General features: G+C 53.0%; 1 protein-coding gene across 8 annotated transcripts; it reads left to right on the top strand.

Moving 5' to 3' along the window:
- Nucleotides 1-480: 480 nt before the first annotated feature.
- Nucleotides 481-16129, top strand: Heyl (hes-related family bHLH transcription factor with YRPW motif-like). Of its 8 annotated transcripts, none has more exons than XM_013519726.1 (6): nt 481-768; nt 7256-7322; nt 8557-8640; nt 9863-9944; nt 14159-14234; nt 14310-16129. In XM_013519726.1, the coding sequence occupies exons 1-6, from the start codon at nt 689-691 to the stop codon at nt 14830-14832; spliced, it is 912 nt and encodes a 303-aa protein (XP_013375180.1). In that variant the 5' UTR covers nt 481-688; the 3' UTR covers nt 14833-16129. The 8 variants fall into 8 exon arrangements, with proteins under 8 accessions (XP_013375180.1, XP_005395305.1, XP_005395306.1 ...); XM_005395249.1 differs by adding an exon at nt 5326-5407 and having other exon boundaries at nt 679-768; nt 14159-16129; XM_005395248.1 differs by having other exon boundaries at nt 483-768; nt 14159-16129.
- The last annotated feature ends 7660 nt before the right edge of the window (nt 16130-23789 follow it).

Raw genomic sequence — 23789 nt, 5'->3', positions numbered from 1 at the left:
CCACGGGCAAGCCCCATCCTCAGGGACCTTGACCGAAGCCCAAACTTCTCTGCTGGCCGGGGCACAATCTGAGCGGTTGTTTTGGATTTGACGGCAACCTCTCACAGGTCTGAGAGCTCTATGGTGTTCAAGCACACACACACACACACACACACACACACACACTTTGGGCTCCTAAGGGAGGAGCTGCTGGGGAATTCTTGTTGAGGAGCAGGTCACAGTGACCCCACCAACCAAGCCAAGTCAAACTGTCTGCAGGACCCAGAACCCCAGGAGGCAGGAGGGCACTGAGCTGGCCCTTGGGGAAGCTGGGGCGTTGCGGATCAGCGGTTCCACCAGCCGGCAGCGCCGAGGGGCAGGAGGGACAGATCGGGACACCCCTGCCTCCCCGTGGGACCTCCCAGGGCACCTGCCCAAGGCCACCCAGCGTGCAAGGCCGCGGCAGAGCAGGACCTCCCAGCCGTCGGTGGGGGCGGTGACCGCCCGGGGCCTTCCCACGGCTCGGTGGCGCGTCACCGCGGGGGCGAGGGGGCGCCGGGGCGCCGGGGGCGGCGGCGCAGGAAGGGCCCTGGGAAAGGGCGATGTCTGAGCCCCGGGGCGGGGCCGCGACCGGGGCCGGGCGGGACGAAGCGGGGCGGGCAGACTGAGAGCCGACGGCGGCCGCAGATCTCGGCCGCCTGCGCGCGCCATGAAGCGGCCTAGGGAGCAGGGCGGCTCGGACGGCGAGTCCGACGGACTCATCGACTTGGGCAGCGAGGGCGACCTGAGGTAAGGCCGGGGTGGGGCGCGCCTCGACTGGCTCGCGAGCGAGGCCGCTGCGGGGCTCGGCCCGGCCTCGGAAGGGGCAGGTGCGCGGCAGGCAGCTCGCAGGTGCCGGTGGGCGTGCGGGGCGTGCGCGGCGTGTCGCGTTGCACGACCGCGGGATTCCCTGTGCTCTCCCCGGTGTAGGGTTGCGGATATTGAGGGAAGGCAGAGTTCAGCTCCGGGGTCGGATGACCGGTTGGTGATGGTCTTTCTGTTGACGCCCTCCCCGCAGGAAGGTCTCTGGAGAGTTTTCCTGAAGACCTTAGGAAACCCCCATAGGTTGTTGGTGCCACATGCTCCGTCCCGAATCTGCCTAGGACGCCGAATAACCGCACTTCCCTTATTTTACCTTAGTTCAGGTGCAGCTTTCATGTAGTCCACAAAAAACTTCACAGGAAAGGAAACCTCTCCTCTTCTGAGAAAACTGGACTTTGGAAGTAGAGTTTGGGTATTCAAGTCAATACTGGGCCGGGGATATAGCGCAGTGGCACAAGCGCCTGCCTGCCAAGGGCAAGGTCCTGAGTTCAATTCCTAGTACCAAAAATAAAAAGGTGGATGAAGTCAGTACTAACTTGTAAGGGCCTAGACTCCAATTCCAGTGCTCTGTCTTCCAAAACAACTTTGTTGCCAGTGTCCTTCAGCTCTTGGTAAATATTCAGACCTCCTTCAAACCTGTACAACAAACTGGGCAAGTACAGTTCTGCTACCCCCCAGCTCTGTGAACACTAAGCATCAGTTTTCTCATCTGCCCACTGGGTATGAACAATAGAACTGACTTCCTAAGGGAAATCAAATGAAAGAATGAATGTCAAGGGCTTAGCAAATGCTTTAAGAGGGCAGGGACTGGCTGGGAGTCTGTCTGCAGGTGTGAATTCCAGCCCGACTCGTGCCAACTCCTCATATATATAGCCAGCTTTCCTTCCTTCTGTTTCCTCCTCCTCTTCTCCCTCCTCCTCCTTTCTGGTGCTAAGGATGGAATCCAGGGCCTCACACGTGCTAAACAAGTGTTGTACCACCACGTAGCCTTGAGCCACTGGATTCTGAGTCTGTCTCCTTATCAATAAAATAGAAGAGCATGGGTGTAGGAAGGGGAACACTGCCTCATCTCCCTTGCCTCATTCAAATCTAACTCTCCAGAACAGAATTGGATGTTTTCAAAGGGCACTTTATGATCGCAATGGTCTCCAGTTTTCTGAGATCAGGAGATCCTGGTTCAGTCACAGGTCCTCTCTGGGGATATAGCTCAATGGCAGAGCGCTTGCCAAGCACAGGGCTTTGGTTTTGATCCCCTGCACCACAAATAAATAAATTCCAAATAAAATGTCACCAACTACCAATTATTTGTAGTTTATCATGGGGAATAGGGCAATAGGTATTCCTCTTACATCTTGTACATTAGGTTTTGGGGTGTATAATATAATGTCTTACCACCAGATAAACCTTTTTTTGAGACAGGGTCTCATCATGTACCATGTAGTTTAGGAGGCTGGCCTTGAACTCATTGTGTAGCCCAATCACTTGAACTCACTTATTCTCCTGCCTCATCCTCCTGAGTGCTGGGATTACAGGCATGCACCACCACACCTGGCAGGAGATAAATCTTTTTAAAAATTGTTTAGCAGAGACTGCCATTGAGAGAAACAAATCTCTGAGCCTGTGCCCTCTAGCAAGAGAAGGGCCCAGCACCACGTGGTGGTATGGAGGAGGAGGCCCCGAGTTCAGCGTCATCTGGCCCTCATGGATCAAAGGCACAAAATCAATGCCAGAGAACTGAGTCGATCAGAGCTGGCTTCTGTCTCCACCGGTTTGCAGCCTGGGCAGTGAGTAACTCCCAGGTCACACAGAGACTCTGGATAGAATGGCAAAAGAACCCGACTGGGCTGTGAGGGGACCTCAGTGGGAAGAGGCCACACACAACTGCATATGGCAGTGAGGGTGAGGGCTTGTTGAAGGTGTCGCCACTAGGGATAAGACATTAAGGGTCAGTGCACAGTTTTTTCTTCTACAGCATTTTGCCGTTTTAAGCCACAGGGCATTTTAAGAGACTGTTCTTAGAAGAGCAGACCCCTCGGAGAAGGGCAAGCAGCTGGACATCTGGCAGAGGCTGCCTTATAGATGCCTCTTTGTAGCTCTCCCCAAAGGGCCCTCCCCCTGCACACATAAATGCTTCAATTCAGGGGCTGCTGAACAGTGCCTGCTGTGGCCCAGACCCTGAGCTGGCATCAGGGCCCAGATGTATCCTGCTCAGCCTCTGCCCTCAGGGAGCTCCCAGGGAAGAAGAGCTTTATGTACAAAGAAAGCCACGTAAACAGTAACAAAGGCCGCAGGGCAGGGGCAGCCAGCCACTGTGGGGTCAGGGGCAGTGCGCTAATGCCCCACACTCAGAGACACGAGAGCAATAGCAGGCTGTGTTCCCTTGTCACTAGGGACATCTGCGTGGCGCTAGCATCTTGCTGTATCCGTGAGACTCGCCCGCAGAGCTCCTTCTGAACCTGGCCCCCTGACACGTGTTGGGTCTAAACACAGTGCAGCTTCTCTTTACTCATCTGCAAACCCTAATGCTAACCCTGGTGAGCACCTGTCACATGCCAGACTCTGGGTGAGGGTCTGGGTATTTCCTGTATGACTTAAGGTACGTGGTTGCCTTTGATGTCAGACAGATGTGAGCTTGGCTGTCTCCACCATTTATTTGTGCAAGCAGCTTGATACTTCTTTCTGAGCCTCAGTTTCCTTTCCTACAAAATGGGGGTGTAAACACCTACCTCCCAGGATGAGACTTTGATATATGTCTATAAAACATATAGCTCCTTCCCTTGGCCTAAGGTAATTTCCAGTACATGTTGCTTTCTAAGGAGTCATGAGTGTGTGTGGTGGGAAGAAGGGCACACACCAGGTGGTAGAGGCTACAGGGTCTAATGAAAAGACTGGAAGTCTGAAGACTGGACTTACTGGGCACATTCTGTTTTTTTTTTGTTTTGTTTTGTTTTTGAGACAGGGTCTCACTGTGCAATTCAGGCTGGCCCTTGAGTTCAATATGTAGCCTAGGCTGGCCTCGAATTCACGGTGGTCCTCCTGCCCCAGCCTCCTGAGTGCTGGGATTACAGGGTGTACCACCATGCCCAGCCAACTAGGCATGTTCTTAACTCAGTGTTTGTCACCCCCACCTAGAAAATGATTATTTTTCCCAAAGATAAAATGGCCCAAGGGGCTGGGGATTTAGCTCAGTGGCACAGTGCCTGCCTGGCAAGTGCAAGGTCATGAGTTTGATTCCCTGTACTGGAAAAAAAAAAAATAAATAAATAAAATAAAATAAAATGGCCCAAATAATTCCTTTCAGGCCCATATGCAATGACTGGGACAAATGGATATGAATGTGCTGTCTAAAACATAAAGTACCAGCTGCGGGATACACATGATGGGATAATAAATACTTGGGGTACATCGGGAGGATCACTGGTGAAAAGGCAGTAGCTCTGGCTCTACTTCTGGGGTCTCCTGTCATTTGGCTTGGAGCCAGTGCCTTCCCATCTCTGGACGTTCTCATTTGACAAACGGGCTGCGTGTTCTCTGAGATCTGTTCAGTTGGAACATTTAGATCCTACCTTTGGTTGATGCTAAATGAGTAGGGTCGTTGACCAGTGCCCTAGGGGAGTTCCCGGGTGGAGTCAGCACTGGGGGTGTTCAGGGGCGGCAGCCAGACCACCTGGAAAGCCATGTCGCTCCCAGAGACTGCCCTGGAATTCCAGCTGAGGGCCTGACAGAGGCGAGTGGAGCAGGTCTTGGTGATCACTGTATCCTTTCTGGTCCATGAACATCTGCCTTACTTTCAGACTGTCAGGGCAGAAGCTCCTACCCCTCCTCCCACGGTCAGGGCCAGATCACAGGCTGGAGTGAGCTCTGGCTAGGAGCTTTGAGGAGAAGGGGACTGGAGGACTATTCAGACAGGCAGGAAGTAGGACTTAGGAGGGGAAACAATGCTGAATTGGGAGCCAGAAGACATGGATTCCCATGCTGGCTCTGATCCTTAGCAGCTGCATGGGTCAGGCAAGCTGTGTTAGCTCCCTGAGGCTCAGCACCCTCATCTGCGAAATGGGACCTTTATAAGTCTCAAAGGTGAGAAACATATGTAGTGGTGCAAAGAAAATTATAAAGTGAGGGCTGCCTGTGCGATACAAGGGAGAGGTAGATGCTGCTGCGGAAAAAAACTGAGCAGGAGGCTGAAGAAAGGAGAGCAGAGCTGCCTTGCCCTGACATGGGCGTGTCAGCCTCTGACAGATGGTCCCTGGGGAGGGATCAGGCTGAGAGCAGTGACGTCCACACGGATAACCCAACACCCCGAGAGGAGCTTTATCCAGCAGTGGGAAACAAAGGCTATGTTTCTTCGTGTCCCCAGTGAACCAGGGGAGCTTTGTAAACAAGCTGCCCTACAGATCTCAGGATCTGGCGGTCTGAGCTCTGGGCCTAGCTCTCTGGGCCTTGCCTCCTGGGAGCTTTCCCAGGTTTTTTTTTTTTTTTTGCCAGCTCTGCTTGTCCAGATGTTTGGGTTGAAGATAGCCTTTTCCAGATGTGGCCAGACAAAGCCAGAGCACAGCAGTAAGATCCAGTAAGTGCAGTCTGGTCTCTCCTACAACCTTCTCTTCTTGAGGTGTTGATGAAAAGGATCCAACCTCAGATGCCAAGAAGATACTCACAGAGGCTGGGGCCTCCTGGTGAGCCACATGTGCCCCCATTCCACAGAGGTCTAGAATGTTGTTTTTTTGGTGTTTACATCTGTGTTCTTTAGTGATACCAAAGGTAAGAGTGGTAGGAGGATGCTCTACCCTCAGCACTTGCTAAGGACTGGGACGATAGTGAATGAAATGGACACAGTTCATGGCCTCATGGATTTGTTGGAGAGATAGACATTAATCAAATAATCATATGAGTACAAAATAACAAACTGGCATAAATGTAGTGAATGCAGAAGGCTAGGAGAGTCTTGAGCAGGGGACATCAAGCAGGAAGATAGCCATCAGAAAAGGCTGTGGATGGAGGTACACTCCCCTGAGATCTGGAGGGGGCAGCAGGGTGAGGCATGCAGGAAGGAGGAGATGCACTCAAAAGCTGGAGCGTGCAGTGCAGAACAGACTTGGGTCTGAGAGGCGAAGGGCCAGCTGAAGGATGGTGGGAAGCCACTGAGGAGTTTTAAGAATGACAAGATCTGGTTTGCATTTAAATGATCACAGCCTGCAGAGGGACCCAACACGAGGCTGCTGCAGTCTGCCAGGTGAGAGACAGGGAAGTACGGTCCTGAGAGGGCTTATGGACATAAGAAGGACAGAAACGAGAAGTATTTCAGACGTGGCCGGGTTTTGATGCGTGAGGCTGAGGACAGGAAGAATCAAAGACAGTGCCAGGGTTCTGCTTTGCAGAACTGGACGCTGGGGTCCCTTCCCTGAGGCGGGGAATCCGGGGCATCCAGGAGCTGGGATTACAGGCAAGGTCCTGAGTTCCTGTTCAGATGTGGGCCCTTTGGCATCCAAAATGACAGGGTAAGCATCTTGTCCAGTGGTTGGAGCTCAGGACCCCGAGGGCTGGGGCCCTGGGGCTAAACAGGGTTTCCCAAAGGTTGGGCCCAAGAAGGGTGCCTTAGTGCTGCCTGGCAAACCTCTGTTCCGAGGGAACCTCTGGAACAAACACCCCCTTGAAGGGGCCAACAGTCAGGGTGCAGACTGTTTTGGTCAAAATCTGGGCCGGAAACTCCAGACTGAGCCTCTTCTCCGAAGTGGGGCTCCTGGGTGGGAGCTAACATGCAGAGGAAGGGCCCGGATGGGAGGGAGGCCGAGGTTACAGGCCGGGCCTTCTGGGAGGCCGGAGCAGGTCCCAGAGCGTGCGAGAGGGGCCGGTGACCCCGATGCCGCCCCCGTGCCCCCGCCGCGCAGCGTGGGAGGAGGCGGCAGCTGCGGGCCGGCGGGGTGGAGGGAGAGGGAGAGGGAGAGGGAGAGGGCGGCGCGCCGGCCCGTGGGAAGCGGCGGCATCTGCTCTTTCCACGCTCCTTCCCGGCGGCTCCCTGTGAAACCCAAGCCGCCTGGCCCGGCCCGGCCCGTGCCCTCCGCCGCCCGCCCCCCGGATCGGGTTGCAGGAGGCTAGGGCTGCGCGCAGCGGTTCACTGTTGCCCGACTGCCGCCACCGCAGCGAGGAACAGCGGCGAGGCGAGCAGGTCAGGTCCCGGCCCAGGGGGGTCTCCCGGGCGCCGCGAGGCTGGGGTGGTGGGAGGACGTGGCCCGTGGAGAAAGGGGCCCCGGGGAGAAGGTGGGAGCAGGTGCCCCTCTCACACCCGCCCTGGGGCGCTGCCCAGCCCAGCTCGCGGGGCTGCAGGGACAGTGCCTCCCTCCACCCGGCCTCCCAGGTCAGCCTGGGCCAGGGATGTTGCCCCCACCTCTGAGAAACCAGCCTTTCTCTTCGTCTCCAGCCAGATGGCCAGGCCGCTGTCCACTCCCAGCCCTTCGCAGATGCAAGCCAGGAAGAAACGCAGAGGGGTGAGTGTCCGTTTTAGCCTTTGAGTGGCCCAACTCAGGTTTGCTGGAGTCCGCTTGGACCTGGCCCAGACCTGATCAGAAGCTTCGCCCCAAGCTGCCTACCTGCCTGGGTTCAAATCCCGACTGCCAGTGACTGTCTGGATGATGGGGCAAATCCCTTAACCAGTCTGAGGCTTGATTCCTTCTTGGTGTAACTGGAGTAATAACTGAATCTACCCCATGCTGGCGAATCAGTGCAACACTGAGCAAAACCCAACACACAATAGCCGTATTACTTTTGTTCCAGTCCTCCCTCTTCTGTCTCCTCTCTGAATTCAGAACTTTGCTTTGGTCTAAGGAAGGGGAGGCAGATGAAAGGCTCACTGCTTACTGCTCTCCATCTTTTCCTTTTCCTTTTGAACTCTACTGTGGATTGAACCCAGAACTTTCACACTGAGCTACATCCCCAGCCCTTTTGAAATTTTTTTTACTTTGAGACAAGGTCTCATTGAGTCACTAAATTGCTCAAACTGGGCTCAAACTTTCAGTCCTCCTGCCTCAGCCTCCCAGAATGCTGGGATTACAGGCCTGTGCCACCACGCCCAGCTGATTGCTGCTGTGCATTTTATGCAGCCTTGCCTTTCCCCTTCGCACACTGAGAGTCCAGAGACCCAGCAACCAGCAGAGCGCAGCGGTGCTGTGCCTCACCACGAGCCTTGGGCAGACCCCCCACAGACGTGCTACCAGCAGTGGGAGGGGGGAGGCGGTGTGAGAGGCCTCTGCAGCCTAGAGAGCCTAGGACTCTCAGACCCACAGCTGAAGGGGTAACCCTGGACCAGCAAGGGCCCCCTGGGCATATGCTGGCGCTGTGGCTGTTGTCCCCATTCTGATTGGATGGTGCCCAGTTGTACCAGTGGCTGGGCGTTTTGAATATCATCCCTACAGACCACGACAAGAGATCTGAGTGCACCTTCCAGCTCTGCACTTTCTTGCTGTGTGACTTTACACACATTACTTGTTCCTCTCTGAGCCTCAGTTTATTTTTCCCTAAAGTAAGAAAATATAGGGGCCAGGCATATAGCTCAGTGGCATAAGTGCTTGCCTGGTAAGCCTGAGGTCATGAGTTCAATTCCCGGTACCAAAAAGAAAAAAAGAAGAAGAAAATATAATGCAGGAAAATGCAAGTCAGTGTCCAACAGGGCGTGCTGGAAACTGACAAAGTACCTGTGTGTAACTTTCTGTCATTGTTTTTCAGATCATAGAGAAACGGCGCCGAGACCGCATCAACAGCAGCCTTTCTGAACTGCGGCACTTGGTGCCCTCCGCCTTTGAGAAGCAGGTATTGCCAGCTGTGCCAGAGGAGGTCCTGAGTGGGGGCAGATGCAGCTTGTTTCTCATGGCCTCTCCGATTAATGGGCAGGGGCTGCTGAGGTGCCTTGAACATTTATAAACATCTGTCACTGGCCAGGGGACCAAGGGGATGGGAATTCATACCGTCTCAGGTGTGGTGGCTTTATGTCTCACATGTGTCCATTTGAGCTGAATCCTAAACATGGTCCTGAAGTATAGAGACAGATTCTGCCTATCGCAGGCAAGGAAAATGAAACACAGAGACAGAAGTACTATAAATTGTACTAAAGCGCACAGCTAGTAATTAGCAGAGCACCATTGGGGCCCAGGACAGTGTGACATGTCTCTTAATGTTTCCAGAACAATTTGAAAATGGAACAGGATGCTCAGGGAGTGGGCACCCCGTGGTTGCATATGTTGGGGTGGGGAGACTGCACTGGGGAGTCAAATGGTTAAGTCAGGGCTGGGGATATAGCTCAGTGGCATAAGCGCCTGCCTGGCAAGTGCAAGGTCCTGAGTTTGATTCCTGGTACCCCCCTCAAATGGTTAAATCAGACAGCCTCAAGGATTCTGACCCTCTGTCTCCAGGGTCCCGGTTGTCTGTCTTCCCTTAGACTGGGGAGAGCAAGTCGATCGTTCCACAAATGTTTACTGAAACTCTCACGGGGTCAGCCATGGACTGGACCTGCTGTCCACCCTCAAGGGATTTACCTGGAAAGTGTGGCTCTGAGGTTTCCCCTGGGAGGCCAGGTGGTCCTGGAGGCTCAGGAAACGTTTCCTAAGAAAAATACAGAAAGAGCATGTACTTCAGGGCCAAGATGCTGAACTAGGTCGTGGGCAGGCTGAGGATGGAGTCGGATTCCCGGGGCAGCTGGTCCAGGAGGCGGGTGCGTGATCGGAGATGATGCCATGGGCGTAGACAAGACCCTCTGCGGAGAGTGCGCAGAGCAAGAAGAAAGGGGGGCGACATGCGCTGGGCTGCACTGTTTTGAAGGAAGAGGAAGAGGCAAGCCAGAAGGAACACATAGAAGTGGTTTGAGGGGAAAGAGCAGAGGTGCAGTGCACAGGTGGACTGAGAAGAGAAGCAGAGCGTGATTTCAGATCTGGAGATGCTGGGCAGATGGGAAGCAGGCGAGGATCCGGACGGGAGGCTTGTGACCACGGGTGACGAGGTGAGCTGTAGGCTGCACACTCCGCCTCTGTACCCACAGGGCTCGTCCAAGCTGGAGAAAGCCGAGGTCTTGCAGATGACGGTGGATCACTTGAAAATGCTCCACGCCACTGGTGGGACAGGTACAGGTGCTCCTCTCCGGGGTCATTCATACAATAAGTATCTTAAGGCTGGGTCCCGGGATCTACGGTAAGGAAGGCCCACATGGTCCCCGCCCTGTGGGAGCTCACGGTCTCTGGGGGTGGAAGCGGGTCCAGGTGAACGTTTGCCAGGCTCTCTCTGCTTTCATCCTCTCTCTCCACTATGAGTGTGGCCCTGGCCCCAACCCTTCCTCCACTCAACGCCTCCCAGCCTCAGACCTACTTCTGTGTGCCGGACTGTTCCATGTGCTACCCCAGGGCCTCGTGAGGAGCAGGCTGAATGGGCTCATTCTCACTGGCGTCCCAGCCCATGTCCTGCATGGGCCCAAGGTGGGACCTGCACAGGATTTTAAGTCACTGACATTCCTTTAGTGTCTCTACCCATTGGCCTAGCCTTCTGTGCTACTGTGTGCAGGGCAGAGCTAGGGGCAGGAGATAGGACTGGAGTAGAACACAATGTCACTCATCCTTTTTTTTGAGACAGTCTCACCGTGTAGCCGAGGCTGGCCTTGAGTTCACTATGTAGCCCAGGCTGGCCTCGAACTCCCAGTGATTCTCCTGCCTCAGCCTCCTGAGTGCTGGGATTACAGGCATGCGCCATCATAATAATCATTCTATTATTCTAAACTAGTTGATTACGTTAAAATTTTGAGATTTTGGCCAACTGTGGTGGTACATGCCTGTAAGCCCAGCACTCGGGAGGCTGAAGCAGGAGGAGTGCCCTGAGTTTGAGGCCAGACTGGGCTAAATAAATTCAAGGCCAGCCTATACCACATAGCAAGATCCTGTCTCAAAAATTTTTTTTGAAAATAAAAATAAATAAAAAATTAAAAAATTCAACAAGATCATGGAATTATGAGTTTAAAAAGACTTCTAGACAAATGGAAAATTTGTCTTGAAGCTTCTGTATGTGTTGGGTGATGTTATAGTCGGGGAATCTTGAAAGTTCCACAGACTGTGGTCACAAAGATGTACTGCTGTGACTTTTTGGAGGGGTGAGGAACAGGGTCTGTCTGTATAGTTCAGGCTGCCCTTGGACTCCCAACATACCCCAGGCTGGCCTCAAACTTGCTGCAGCCCTTGTGCCTCAGCCTCCTGAGTGCTGGGATCACAGGCATGTGCCACCACACTTGGCACTTGCCATTTTGTGAAGCAGTTCTAGAAGTCATTTTTTGTAAGTATTTTTAGTTGTGCTCTCATGGCTGTCTCAGTGTCCTGAAATGATTCGAAACATTTACCTTGCATGGTCATTTTGACTTTGCTAGAGCGCCAGAAGTCGTACAGCGCCAGATCTGGTTAGTAAGGTAGATGGATAAGAATGCATTGTAATGTTTATATAAGCCTGCTTTTCCACTGGATAGCACACAACAGCAGTATTCACTGTATTTTTTTTAATCACACCTTGTAAAAACACAGAAGACTTCCACAGCTACCCCAGAAAGTAGCAAGAATGATGGGATGAGTGTGTTTGAAGCAAGGGGGAGTATTTTGAGGGAGATTAATGGCAGTGTGTCATTTATTATAATAAACTTTTAAAATTTCAATTTCAGACTGAGCATGGTGGCCCACGCCTGTAATCCCAGCACTCAGGAGGCTGAGGCAGGAGGATCACTGTGAATTCGAGGCCAGCATGGGCTATATAGTGAGTTCAAGGCCGGCCTGAAGCACATGCAAAGCCCTGCCTCAAAAACAAAACAAAACAAAAATTCAGCTTAACAGTTTTTTGTTTTTGTTTTTGTTTTGAGACAGGGTCTTGCTATATAGTGCAGACTGGCCTCAAACTCACAGCCATCCTCTTGCCTGAGCTTCCCTAGTGCTGGGATTACAGGCATGTGCTACCATGCTCAGCAGCTTCACTGTATTTTTGATCACCCTTATAAGTCCCCAAAACAATTTTCTACCATGGAAAAGGACAGTTGCATTTTAAGGGGCCCAACCTGGTGTTTCTCAAGCCTTAGCATGTAGACGTATCTCTGGGGGCAGGCAGAGTTGTGGCCACCAACCTCTCCCACCCCCAGGTTCTGAGGCAGCAGGTCTGACTTGGAGTTTAGGCATCTGCAGTTTGACAAGCCTGCCTGATGACTTTTTTTTTTTTTTTTTTTTTTTGGTTTTTCTCTGGTACCGGGAACCGAACTCACAACCTTGCACTTGCCGGGCAGGCGCTTTTGGCCGCTGAGCTAAATCCCCAGCTCCTCTGCCTGATGACTTTGACGCAGATCGCTCTTAGGAGACCCTCCACCAAAGCAGTGTATCACTGGCTGAGGAGACTTCTGTGGCTAGGCATGCAGAGGGGCACATGTTTCAAATGACATTCATGGTTACTCTGTGAGAAGCAGGGGTTAATGTATGGGCAGCATTTTATAGCTTTCAAAGTGCTTCCACTTATGTTACGTCCTTTGATTCCCACAAGAACCTGGAAGTGAGGCTGCTCTTGTCACTACTGTCGGGCTCAGAACTAATAGGAAGATAAGAAATTATGGTTAAAAGGTGTACAGAGTATGGATTTGAATCCTAGCACTACTAACTTTATGACCTTAAACAAACGATTTAGCCTTTATTCCTCAGTTTCCTTATCTCTAAAATGGGAATAGCTGGTCATGTTGCTGCACACCTGTAATCCCAGCATTCAGGAGGCTGAGGCAGGAGGACTGCTGCAAGTTCAAGGCCAGCCTGAACTACATAGTGAGACTCTGTCTTAAAAAGCCAAAAATAAAAAAAAAAAAATGGGAATAATAAAGGGTTTTTTTGAAGATTAAATTAGATAATGCAATTGAAGTACGTCCTTAGCAAAAACTCAGCAAGTGTTTGTTCAAACAGAGTAGCAAGCAGGATATGGTAGCACATAGCTGTAATCCCAGCACTCTGGTAGGCTGAGGCAGGAGGATAAAAAGTTTAAAACCAACCATTTGGGCAACTTACCAATTTAACCAGACCCTGTCTCAAAATAAAAAAAAAAGCTGGGTGTGGTAGCACATGCCTGTAATCCAAGCCCTGGCAGGGGGGATGAGGCAGGAGAATTATTATGAGTTCAAGACCAACCTGAGCTACATAGTGAGTTCAAGGCCACACTGAACAACATAGCAAGACCCTGTCTCAAAAGGAGGGGTGGAGGGGATATAGCTCAGCGCAAAAACTGCGGGTTAAGTCCCCATTACAAAAAATAAAGTAAGTAGCAAACACTGAAAGGTAAAGGCATTTATGCACAGTAGCACAGCTAAGTATAGAGCAGGGCCAGGTCTCATCTGAAAGTTGACCTGACTCCAAAGATAACTGTCCCGCTGGGGGACCTCAGCCTTGAACCAGGGACCGATTTTTGCTGCCTGGGCCTGTTCACCCAGAAGCAGTCTAGAGAGGAGCCGGCACGTAGGGGCTGTGAGTGTCAGTGCCGGTGTGACAGCCACCTGGTCTCTCATTGACATCAGGCCAAAGAGAGGGCGCTGGCCTGGTGGCAGCAGCTGAGGACCAGCGAGCAGTCTTGCATCCTAGGCTGCCTTTGGAACCGGCGGAAAAACCAGGTGCAACAAAAGGCAAGGCAGTGACAGCGATAGCGCCCTCTTCATGTATGGAGCATTTTATGTGCACTACCTCACTTCACCCTCACAACTCTGTAGCGTGTACTATCATCTCCCCATTCCATAGCTAAGTAAACCGAGGTATAGAGAGATTTGGAAACTTGTTCACAGTCAGGCCTCAAGTTAAGCGGCAGGGCAGGATTTGAACCCAGCTTCTGGAGACCTTGTGCTTCACATCTACACAACCCTACTGTCTCCAGGGGACTTCAGGCTCTTGTGGCTAGGAAGCCCCTCTCCGGGGCTGCTCCCATCAGCAGGTGGGGTTTATTCTCCCCTCATATGCCCAGCCTGTTTGCCTCGAGTGTCTGCTTAATGAGTTGTCTTGGCCATTGGGTTCCTTTTCTGCATTGATCATGCACTCTGATAAAAACTGTATATTTTTTGTAGTTCCAAGTTCATAGTTTAGTTAACTCATTTGATCCTCACAATTCACTATCCTCCACCCCGGTAGGAATTTTTATTCCCATTTTAAACATGGGAAGGCTGCGCCTCAGAGAGGTACAGGGACACAGCCAGGGTCACTGAGGGAGGGAGTGGGAGGAACGGGTCTGGAACGCAGGCCATCTGGCGCAGGCCCTGCGCTTGTCCCAGCTCAGCATGCCCTCGTGGTGCCTTGCTTTGCAGGATTCTTGGATGCCCGAGCCCTCGCAGTTGACTTCCGGAGCATTGGTTTCCGGGAGTGCCTCACGGAGGTCATCAGGTACCTGGGGGTCCTGGAAGGGCCCAGTAGCCGTGCAGACCCTGTCCGGATTCGCCTTCTCTCCCACCTCAACAGCTACGCAGCTGAGATGGAGCCTTCGCCCGTACCCACCAGTCCCCTGGCCGTGCCTGTGTGGCCCTGGTGCTTCTTCCACAGCTGCCCGGGGCTGCCAGCCCTGAGCAACCAGCTCGCCATTCTGGGAAGAGTGCCCAGCCCTGTGGTCCCCAGCGCCGGCCCTCTCGCTTACCCCGTCCCAGCCCTCCGGACCACACCCGTGCGCAGAGCCCCCAGCTGCGTCCTGCCCACACGCAGGAGTCTGCTGCCTGGTCGAGGGGCATCTTCCACCCACAGGGCCCACCCCTTGGAAAGGCCAGCTGCCCCTCTTCATGTGGCCCCCGGCAGCAAGGCTTCCAAGGGCAGCCACCTCCTTCCCCCGCTGCGGTCCTGCTCCCCCACAGCCCCTGGTGCTATAGGGAGCCCGGCTACTGCGGCTGTTCCTGTCTCCAGCCCGTCTTCTGCAGCACCAGCTGGGCGGCCTTCAGGAGCTGTGCCGTGCCGCTCCTGGGCCCCGGAAATCACTGAAATTGGTGCTTTCTGAGCTGCCTCTCCCAGCCCCCAGGAGCAAGGAAGCTCTAAAACTTGCCACTGCCTTTTCTGCTTTCGCTCTATGGAGGCCTCTTCTTCCCCTTCAGAGGTCCCTTCCTCCTCCTCTCCGCTAACCCGGTCTGTCCCCCTGGCTGCTCTCCCCTCGAGCTGCTCTGATCCCGGAGATCTGGTCTCATTTCTCACCTGAGCGGTGGGTGAGTCCTGGTGCCTCATGAGCCCCTCAGAGCCGTGCCCAGACCCCTTTCTCACCCAGAACGCATGGATCTTGGGTGTGGGGTGGAAGCTGTAGCATAGGAGCTCCCATGGCTAGAGGAAGGCTGCCTCCTGTCCTGGAGACGGTAGCTGAGCAAGGGCCACCCACAGGTTTCTTGGGCATCCTGCCTGCTCCTGCCCACCTGGCTTTGGCCGCCTCATCATGGTGAGGCACAGGACAGACCCATTCTCCGCTGCAGCCAAAGCCTGGATGCTGGGGCCCGGCAGGGGTTGCCTCTGCTCTCCTGCTGGCGAGGACTCTCGCCCTCCTGCAGACCAGCAGACACCTCTGCCCAAGGCTGGCTTCACCAGGGAGGCCAGGAGGTTTCTGGGCAACCACAGAATTCTGGGACAGGATGCCTTCATGACCGCCAGGCCACAAGAGCACTGCCAGGCAGGAGGCAGGGATGGGCAAGCGAGCACCCAGCTCCGGCAGCCACCATCTTCCCTGCGTGTGGTCCCGCCCCGGGGGCTGCACAGAGCAGAGCATCCTCTGGGGATTCAGCACCAGCCGTCGGAGCTGCCTGGTTTGCGTCGGCTTGCAGAGCCCAGACTGCTGCCGCAGCCAAGGGCTGTCACGCGGGACAGAAATAACTGTGAGGAGGGGCAGGAGGAAGAGCACGCAGAGGCGCTGGGCCTTCAAGCTCACACAGAAGGTCGAGGCCTGAGATCTTGCTCACCCAGGGGCCGCACACTGGCTCTGCTCGGAGGCTCTTTCATGCCGCAGCTCTGCCGTAGGCTGTTCTCTAGTGGAAGAACAAAGGGCCTGGTGTCCATTCGCAGTGGAGCAGCAGAGGCCGAGTGACCCTCAGGGCTGCCACGTTAGTTGAAAAAGAGCAGAAACGTTTCCATGCTCACTGGAGAAGACCTGCCCCCGCCTCCCGCCAGGGCCGCCGAGTACCCCTGGCACCGGGCATTTTTCCCAGGACCACCTCCGTCTGGCTGTGCCCGGGGGACCCCAGGCTTTGGGGTTCTCCCTCCGACTGCTCGTTAGTGCTCATGCCACACTGGTTATTAAACACTTTGCATGTCTCTGACCCAAGGCTCTTGGACCCCAGCCTTTGATGGGACCTGCCCTCCTCAGAGGCTATAGCAAGGAGGCACCAGGGCCACAAAAGTAGAGTTTGCAAAAACCCTGGGCCAATGGGCCCTTTCAGAGAAGTGGGGCAGAGGGCAGAGGTTATTTGAGTGATCCAGAAAGCTCTTTTAAAAAGCAAGTTGCTCAGGAAAGGATACAAAGGTAAGTACACCTTTCCTTTCTTAGGAGAGCCAGCTTGATCAGGTTGCTGTCCTGTGGACCCATCTGAAACGGGCGACAGCAAGGCAAGAAGGCCTCGAGGCAGAGAGCAGATCAGGGCAGGGGCTGCCCTGAGGGGAAGGGAGGGCAGCACAGCATGCAGGCTTCCCGGAGGTGGGAGAGGGGACAGAGGACAGGACAGAAGGCAAAGACTGGGCTCCCTTTTCTCACGAAGGAGCACACTCAGGACAGGAAGGGGCGCCCAGCCCCCTCCCCTTCCTGGCCCTCCCTCTTCACCTCCCCCTGCTCTCCAGCCACTCCCGAGTCCCAGAGTGCCCTGGGGCCCTGCTGTTTTGTGATCTCCTAGCCTGAGAGCCCAGTGAGACTGTGGGAAGTGCGTTTCCATGCTGTGGTACCCAGCTTTGAGACTGTCTGCCGACCCCACTGAAAGAAGTTGGAAATGGCAGGCACATTCAGCACTTGGTTGGTCTCAGGTTTGCTCTCCCGAGAGCTGTCAGAAAGGTGACTGGGTGTGCATCCACAGAGATGGGGACTCGGGTCCTCAGTTTCTGTTCTCGAACCTTCCTGTACCCTGACTCCCTGCACCCCACTGCAGGGTGTCACAGTCGATAAAGATTCAGTTCTGGAAACTCCCAGCAGATTCTGCTTAGAAGTGTAGGGAGTCCATCCACTCGCAAGTCCACAGTCATGCTGACCTGGCCACATCTCTTCCCCCCAGACCACTGCCCCGCCTCCACAAGCCCTCCTAGCTTCACCTGTTTGTCAGTCGCTTCTTTTTTCTTTAAGACAGGGTCTCACTCTGCAGTGCAGGTTGGCCTTGAACTCACTATGTAGCCCAAGCTGGTCTCAAACTCACAGCAACCCTCCTGCCTCAGCCTCCCAAGTGCTGGGATTACAGGCATGCGCCACCGCGCCCAGCATTGTCAGTCGGTTCTTAACAACCGCAGAGAATCTGAAGCTGTGAATCGCATCATACCCACTTTTCCTTAAAACCCTTTCTCTGTTCCTCTGTTATCCTAGAGCTAAAACCCAAGCTCTTCTGCTTTTATTCCCAGCCCTGCTTCAAGCCTCAGTTCCCTCCAGGCCCAAACCTGTACTGCCACATCTGCCCTCAGCTTGCCTTTAGTTCCTCAGCTTTCCAACACTGTTCCCCGGGAATATGCTGTTCCCTTCACAGAATAGTCCTCCCTGCAGTGTCCATGGCTCAGGCCTTTGAACCCTGAGGCCTTGGCTTCAGTGTTATCTCTCCCTGGAGCCCTTCCCTGACCGCTGTACGTGAGTAGTAATCCGATCCCAAAGGTCCCTGCCGTTCCACCTGTTCTCAGGGAGCTTGCCCTTGTGCACCCACTTGTGTATTTGCTCCTTGGCTCATACCACCCGCCTGACGGCAGACTCTGCAGGCCAAGGGCCACTTTCCGCCCTGTACCCAGCGCCAGGTGTGGCCCGAGGCTCATCATCAGTGTCCAGTGAATCTTTGTGGAATAAATAAACTGAAGAGGTGAGATGTCTGCTGGGCTCGTGCTGTGGGTGCCACAAGCCCTTCTGGGGCCCCTCGCCCTGCGCTGACTCTGGGGGAAGCAGGAGAGCAAAGGGAGCCGGGCAAGGGGCTGGATGTCTCGTCAGGAGGGTCCGAGGAGGCGCGAGCGAGTCCACCTTGGCTTGGCTTGGGTGGTTCAGCTCCCAGCAGCTCCAGCAAACACTCCAGGCCCGCTGGCGGTGGCAAGGACAGTGTCCCCGAGGGGCACAGGCCCTCCGCCTGAGCAGTGGCGGTGAGTGCGGATGGGCGAGTCCGGGCGTAAAGCCCTGACACTGCTTGATCGTGGGCCTTGAACCTCTGAGACTGTGAGGTGTAAAACCTCCTCCTCCTAAGTAGCTCGCGTAAGTAGTTCATTTCAGCGATACAGAGCTAACATGCAGAGCTAGGGCCGAGAGCCTTGGAACATGTAATTTAGGAGACACTGAGTATTTGCGGCTTTGTGCAAAACTCAAGACATTAGCTTCCTTCTCTCCTTTCTGGGGAAAGCAGATAGGAAAAATCAGGTCTGGAATTCAACCGATCCAAATATAAAAATAAGCTGTTTTGTTTTGTTTCTTTTTGTTTTTGGAGACAGGGTCTCACTATGCAGTTCAGGCTGGCCTGGAACTTGCAGCAGTCCTCCTGCCCCTGCCTCCCGAGTTCTGGGGTGACAGGTGTGTGCCCCACGCTCACACACTTGTTATTAGAACTGTGTTATCCAGATCCAAGCCTAACTAACCAGGTTGGCACAGGAGATAACACCCATTTGACCTCTCCGGACTAACGGGTGAGAGAGGGAGGCCTGCTTGGCCTTCACACCGGACTGGGTTAACCGGTACCAGGCTTGGGGATCTCCAAGCCTCGTGGCCGAAGCGCCTGGCCCAGTACAGCGAGATAGCAGAGGTGCGGCTGTTACCGACACTGCCGCAGGCACCGAGGACAGTGCGCTGTGGGGACACCCGTGGGGACACCCGTGGGGACACCCGTGGGGACACCCGTGGGCAAGCGTGGGGTGGCTGGGAAACAGGCTGCAGCAGGCCCCCTGGGTCGCAGCCCAGTGCCTGGGCACTGAGGGAGGAGCCCGTCTGCCTCCCTGCGTGGCTGGAGGCCAGGGCCCACTCACAGCTGCCTCCGTGACGTCTCCGGCCCAGGCCTGCGGTCCAGACCTGGATATCAGGAGCTGTGCCCAGAGGCGTCCCAATGGACATGGCCAAACCACACCACTGATGCCTGCTGCCCTCTGAGACATGAGTGTCCTCCAGTCCCTCGGCCTCAGGAGAGAGCAATGCAGTGCTCCAGGTGCTCAAGGCCAAGAGCTCTGGCGTTGCCCCTGGCATTGCCCCGGTGCCCTTCTTTCTCACCCAGTCCACATCCCATCTGCTGACAGATCTCCTCAGTTCTTCCCTCAGTGGACACCCAGAGCCTCTGCCCTTCTCACGCGTGCTCTGCTGCCCAGTCCTTGCTGGTCTCCTTCCCCTCTGATCCCTCGCTGACCTCCTACCACTCCTGTTTGGCCCACTGTCCAACTCCTCATGGTGGCCCCAGGGCCTTTGAGCACAGGGCAGCTGAAGCCACCCTTTGGCTTGGACTCCTCCAATAACTCCCCAGGGTGCATGAAGGCCAGAGCCTTCTGGTATCCATCACCTCCCCCACCGCCGCCACCGCAGCCTCCCCATAGTCCACCGTATCTGTCAGATCTGACCCGTCCTGCGCTCCCTTCCCCAGCCCCGCCTCTGCCTCTCCTTGAAGGAGGCACAGTCCTCTCTTGGCCTTGGCCCTCTGCCCACAGGCTGTGCTCCCAGATACCCATGCAGCCCCAGATCCACATGGCTGCCCCCCATATCCTTTGGGTTGTTTTTGAGACACTGTCCTACTATGTAGGCCAGGCTGGCTTGGAATTGGGGCCTTCCTGCCTCAGCCCTCAGCGCTGAGGTTACAGGTGTACACCCCTGTTCTGCTCTCCTTGCGGTTTTGCTCAGGGTCACGCAGGGCAGCCTTCTCCAACAGCTCCATTTCGAATGCAGGGCTCCTCCAGCCTCAGCCTCCTGTCCACTTCCACGCTGTCCTTTGGCCTTCTGCATGCTCACACTATGACAAACACTACATTGCTTTGATCCTGTGTGCTGTCACTCTCCCTCCCTAGAGCGTTCCAGGAGCAGGGATTGCTCCGTGTCATTGCTATTCCCAGCGCCCAGAGTGCTGGGATCAGAACACAGTGATAATACACAGCAGCAATGCATCGTCTGTCATTAATGAATAGTAAATACTGCTTGAGTTCATGATAGCTTGATTTTCTGGGGGGGGGTTGTTTTGTTTTGTTTGTCTTGTTTTTGTTTTTGAGATAGGGTTTCTCTATGTAATTCAGGCTAATCTTGAACTCACGATGCAGCCCAGGCTGATCTTGACCTCATGGTGATCCTCCTGCCTCAGCCTCCTGAGTACTGATGTTACAGGTGTGCATCATCGTGCTTGGCTGGGGCCAGAATCTTCTCCCGATGCTCTGACTCCAGAGACTAGATCTGTAGCAAGTCTTCTCTGTTGTTTTCTTTTTTGTTGTTTATGGGGAATTTTTTTTGAAACAGAGTCTGTATGGTAGCCCAGACTGGCCTTAAACCCACTGTGCAGCCCTGACTGATCTCAAACTCACAGTGATCCTCTTGCTTCAGCCTCCAAAGTGCTAATTATAGCATGCGCCACCACACTAGGCTGCTGTATTGGTTTAAAATGAACGAAGAAAAAAAGGAATAGAAGAAAAATGGAAACAAAGCTTTTGTAAAAACAGGGAAAAAGAGGGGTTGAAGGGAGGGGAGAGGAATGGGAAAAATAGAAGTAGCAAGTTATATCATGTACAGGTTGGTGCACGCCTGTAATCCCAGCACTCAGGAGGCTGAGGCAGGAGGATCATTGTGAGTTTGAGACCAGCCTGGGCTACAAAGTGAGCTCAAAGCCAGCCTGAACTGCATAGGGAGACCCTGTCTCAAAAAAGACAAAACAAACAAACAAACATGTACAGGCGCAACTTTCTTATGATGCATACGATCATTATGTATATCTAAAATTTACCAATAAAACATTAAATTAAAATTAAATTCTACACCAGAAAAAAAAATGAATGAGCCAGGAATGGTGGTGCACACATGTAATCCCAGCATTTGGGAAGCTGAGGCAGGACAAACAAAAAAAGCAAACAAACAAAAGCCTGAACTGCATAGCAAAACCCAGCCTCAAAAAGACAAAAAAAAAAAATAAAATAAATAGAATACATGGTTTGGACAGTTTTGTTTTGTTTTGTTTTTAGGCAGGGTCTTGCTATTCAGTTCAGGCTGGCCTTGAATTCACTATGTAGCCCAAGATGGCCTTGAACTTGTGGCAATCCTCCTGCCTCAGCCTCCCAAGTGCTGGGATTACAGATGTGCACTACCCTGCCTGGCAGGACAAGTTTCTCATCTTTTTAAATCCCAGGATTTGCATGAACAAAAAGGGGATAAAAACTATGTTTTGGCAGAGGTGGTGGCACATGGCTGTAAGCCCAGCACTAGAGAGGCTGAAGCAGGAGGATTGTGGTAGCTCAAGGCCAGCCTGAGCTACAAAAGTGAGTTCAAGGTCAACCCGGGCTACATAAGCGAGTTCAAGGCAAGCTTGAACTATACAGTGAGACCCTGACTCAAAACAGTGTGTGCACACACTGTTTTAACTACCTTTCCTTAGCTATCCCTAACCCTTTTATTGTACTAAGTTCGTTATCCCTTACTGCCCTCTAGTGGTCAGTTGAAATAACGTCATTACTGCTATGCAAAACACAGGCTCCTTGTACTATCAGTTAGGTCCCAATACTGTACACCCATAGAAAGTTGAAAATGCAGCAAGCTGAAAATGCACTGAGCGCAGCTCCCTCGCAGGAGAGCCCCGCAGCACAGCCCCGGTGGGCGTTGGTTAAGAACCCTGATTGCAGCCTACCTGGGACCTGCTGCTTGCTGTTGCCACCCAGCTGTGGCGGCATGCAGAACTGCATGCTGCTAGCCCAATATCAAAATTCAAAGTGTGGTTTATACTAAATTCACATCACTTCTGCACCACTATGAAGTCAAAAATTATAACTCAAACCTGCAGCCAGGCCTGTAATTCCAGCTCTCTGGGAGGCTGAGGCAGGAGAATGGCAAGTTCAAGCCCAGCCAGGGCAACTTAGTGACTTACTGAGATCCTGTCTCAGAATAAGAAATTAAAAAATGGGTTAGGCTCAGGAGGCTGAGGCAGGAGGATCATTGCAAGTTCCAGACCAACCTGGGCTACAAAGTGAGCTCAAGGCCAGCCTGAACTGCATAGGGAGACCCTGTCTCAAAAACACCAAAAAAAAAAAAAAACCCGAGCTGAGGATATAGTTCAGTGCAAGTTCAACCACCAGTACGATAGATAAATAAATAAATAAATAAATCATGAAAGCATGGTGTGGTGGCACACACCTGTAAGCCCAGCACTGGGGAGGCTGAGGCAGGAGGATTTTGATGAGTTCAAGGCCAGTTTGGAATACACAGTGAGACTGTGTCTCAAAAATACAAAACAAATCAAATCAAAAACCTGAAAACTGTAAGGCAGGGTCTGTCAGCACAAAGTACCTAACTGGTGTAAGCCCCAAATTGCTAGTTTCCAAAAATAAAACAGACATAGTTCTTTGGACCCCTGAATAACAGGTCAGCAGGTTTCACAGCTGAACCCTCCAGGTCTTCAGAGCACACATTCTCCCCCCACTGAGCGGTGTTACCGCTCAGCCTGTTGGGGTCATGGGATCCCAGACATTTGGTCAACATTATTCGGGATGTGGGCTGGGGATTTAGCTCAGTGACAAAAGCACCTGCCTGGCAAGCGCAAGGTCGTGAGTTCAGTTCCTGGTACCGGAGAAAAAAAAAACATTATTCGGGATGCAAACCCAACGGTGTCTCTCAATGAGATTAAGGTTTGAATCAGTAGACTGAATAAATAGATTGCCAGGTGTGGCGCTGCAGCCTGGAATGCCAGCACTCAGGAGGCTGAGGAAGAAGGATTGCTGGGAGTTTGAGGCCAGCCTGGGCTACACAGTGATTCAAGTTCAGCCTGAACTGCATAGTGAGACCCTGTTTCAAAAAAACCAAAGAAAAAAGTAAAGCAGTTGCTCACCTAATGTGGGTGGTTCTCATCCAATCAATTGAATGGGTCAATAGAACAAAACACTGACCCTCCCTCAAATAAGAGGCAGCTCCTCCTACTCTACCACAGAGCTAAGATGTGCATCTTTTGCAGAACTTGGACAAGAGCCTATTGTTCTCCTAGATCTCCAGCTGGCAGATCCAGGACTTTTCAATCTCTGCAATCACATGAGCCAATTTCTTAAAAGAATAAAGGTAGCAGACTTGGTGGTACACACCTATAATCCCAGCACTCTTGGAGGCTGAGGCAGGAGGATCACAAATCTGATCCCAAGGTCAGGTGTGGTGGCGCATACCTGTAATCCCAGCACTTGGGAGGCTGAGGCAGGAGGATTGTTGTGAGTTTGGGACCAGCCTGGGCTACAAAGTGAGCTCAAGGCCAGCCTGAGCTGCGTAGTGAGACCCTGTCTCAAAAAGATAAAAAAAAAAAAAAAAAATCTGATCCCAGCCTGGGCAATTTAGTGATGTAGTGAAACCTTGTCTTAAAATCAAAATAATTTGTTTTGGAAAGGGACTGGGAATGTAGCTTAATACAAAGGTCCTGGGTTCAATCCCTAGTACCAGAAGAATAAGGAGGAAGAGGAAAAGAAGGAAGAGCCAGGAAAACAGAGGAGTCAGGGAGGAGCTACTCTTTTCCCTTTTTTGTTAGTTGCTTTTGTGGTACTAGGGGTTGAAAATCAATCAATCAATCTCTCCTCCCCCCACCTTTTTTTTTTTTTTTTTTTTTTTTTTTTTTTTTTTTT

Source organism: Chinchilla lanigera, unplaced genomic scaffold (assembly GCF_000276665.1).
Source record: "Chinchilla lanigera isolate Chin_1 unplaced genomic scaffold, ChiLan1.0 scaffold00051, whole genome shotgun sequence".
In the NCBI taxonomy this organism is placed as follows: Eukaryota; Metazoa; Chordata; class Mammalia; order Rodentia; family Chinchillidae; genus Chinchilla; species Chinchilla lanigera.
This window is presented reverse-complemented; position numbering and strand designations above follow the sequence as displayed.

What these genes read in the sequence shown, in the direction of transcription:
- Heyl (XM_005395248.1), top strand. Translation starts at nt 689, where the DNA reads ATGAAGCGGCCTAGGGAGCAGGGCGGCTCGGACGGCGAGTCCGACGGA. An exon ending in GGCAGCGAGGGCGACCTGAG is followed by an intron (nt 769 to 7,255) that starts GTAAGGCCGGGG and finishes CTTCGTCTCCAG; the next exon opens with CCAGATGGCCAGGCCGCTGT. An exon ending in CCAGGAAGAAACGCAGAGGG is followed by an intron (nt 7,323 to 8,556) that starts GTGAGTGTCCGT and finishes ATTGTTTTTCAG; the next exon opens with ATCATAGAGAAACGGCGCCG.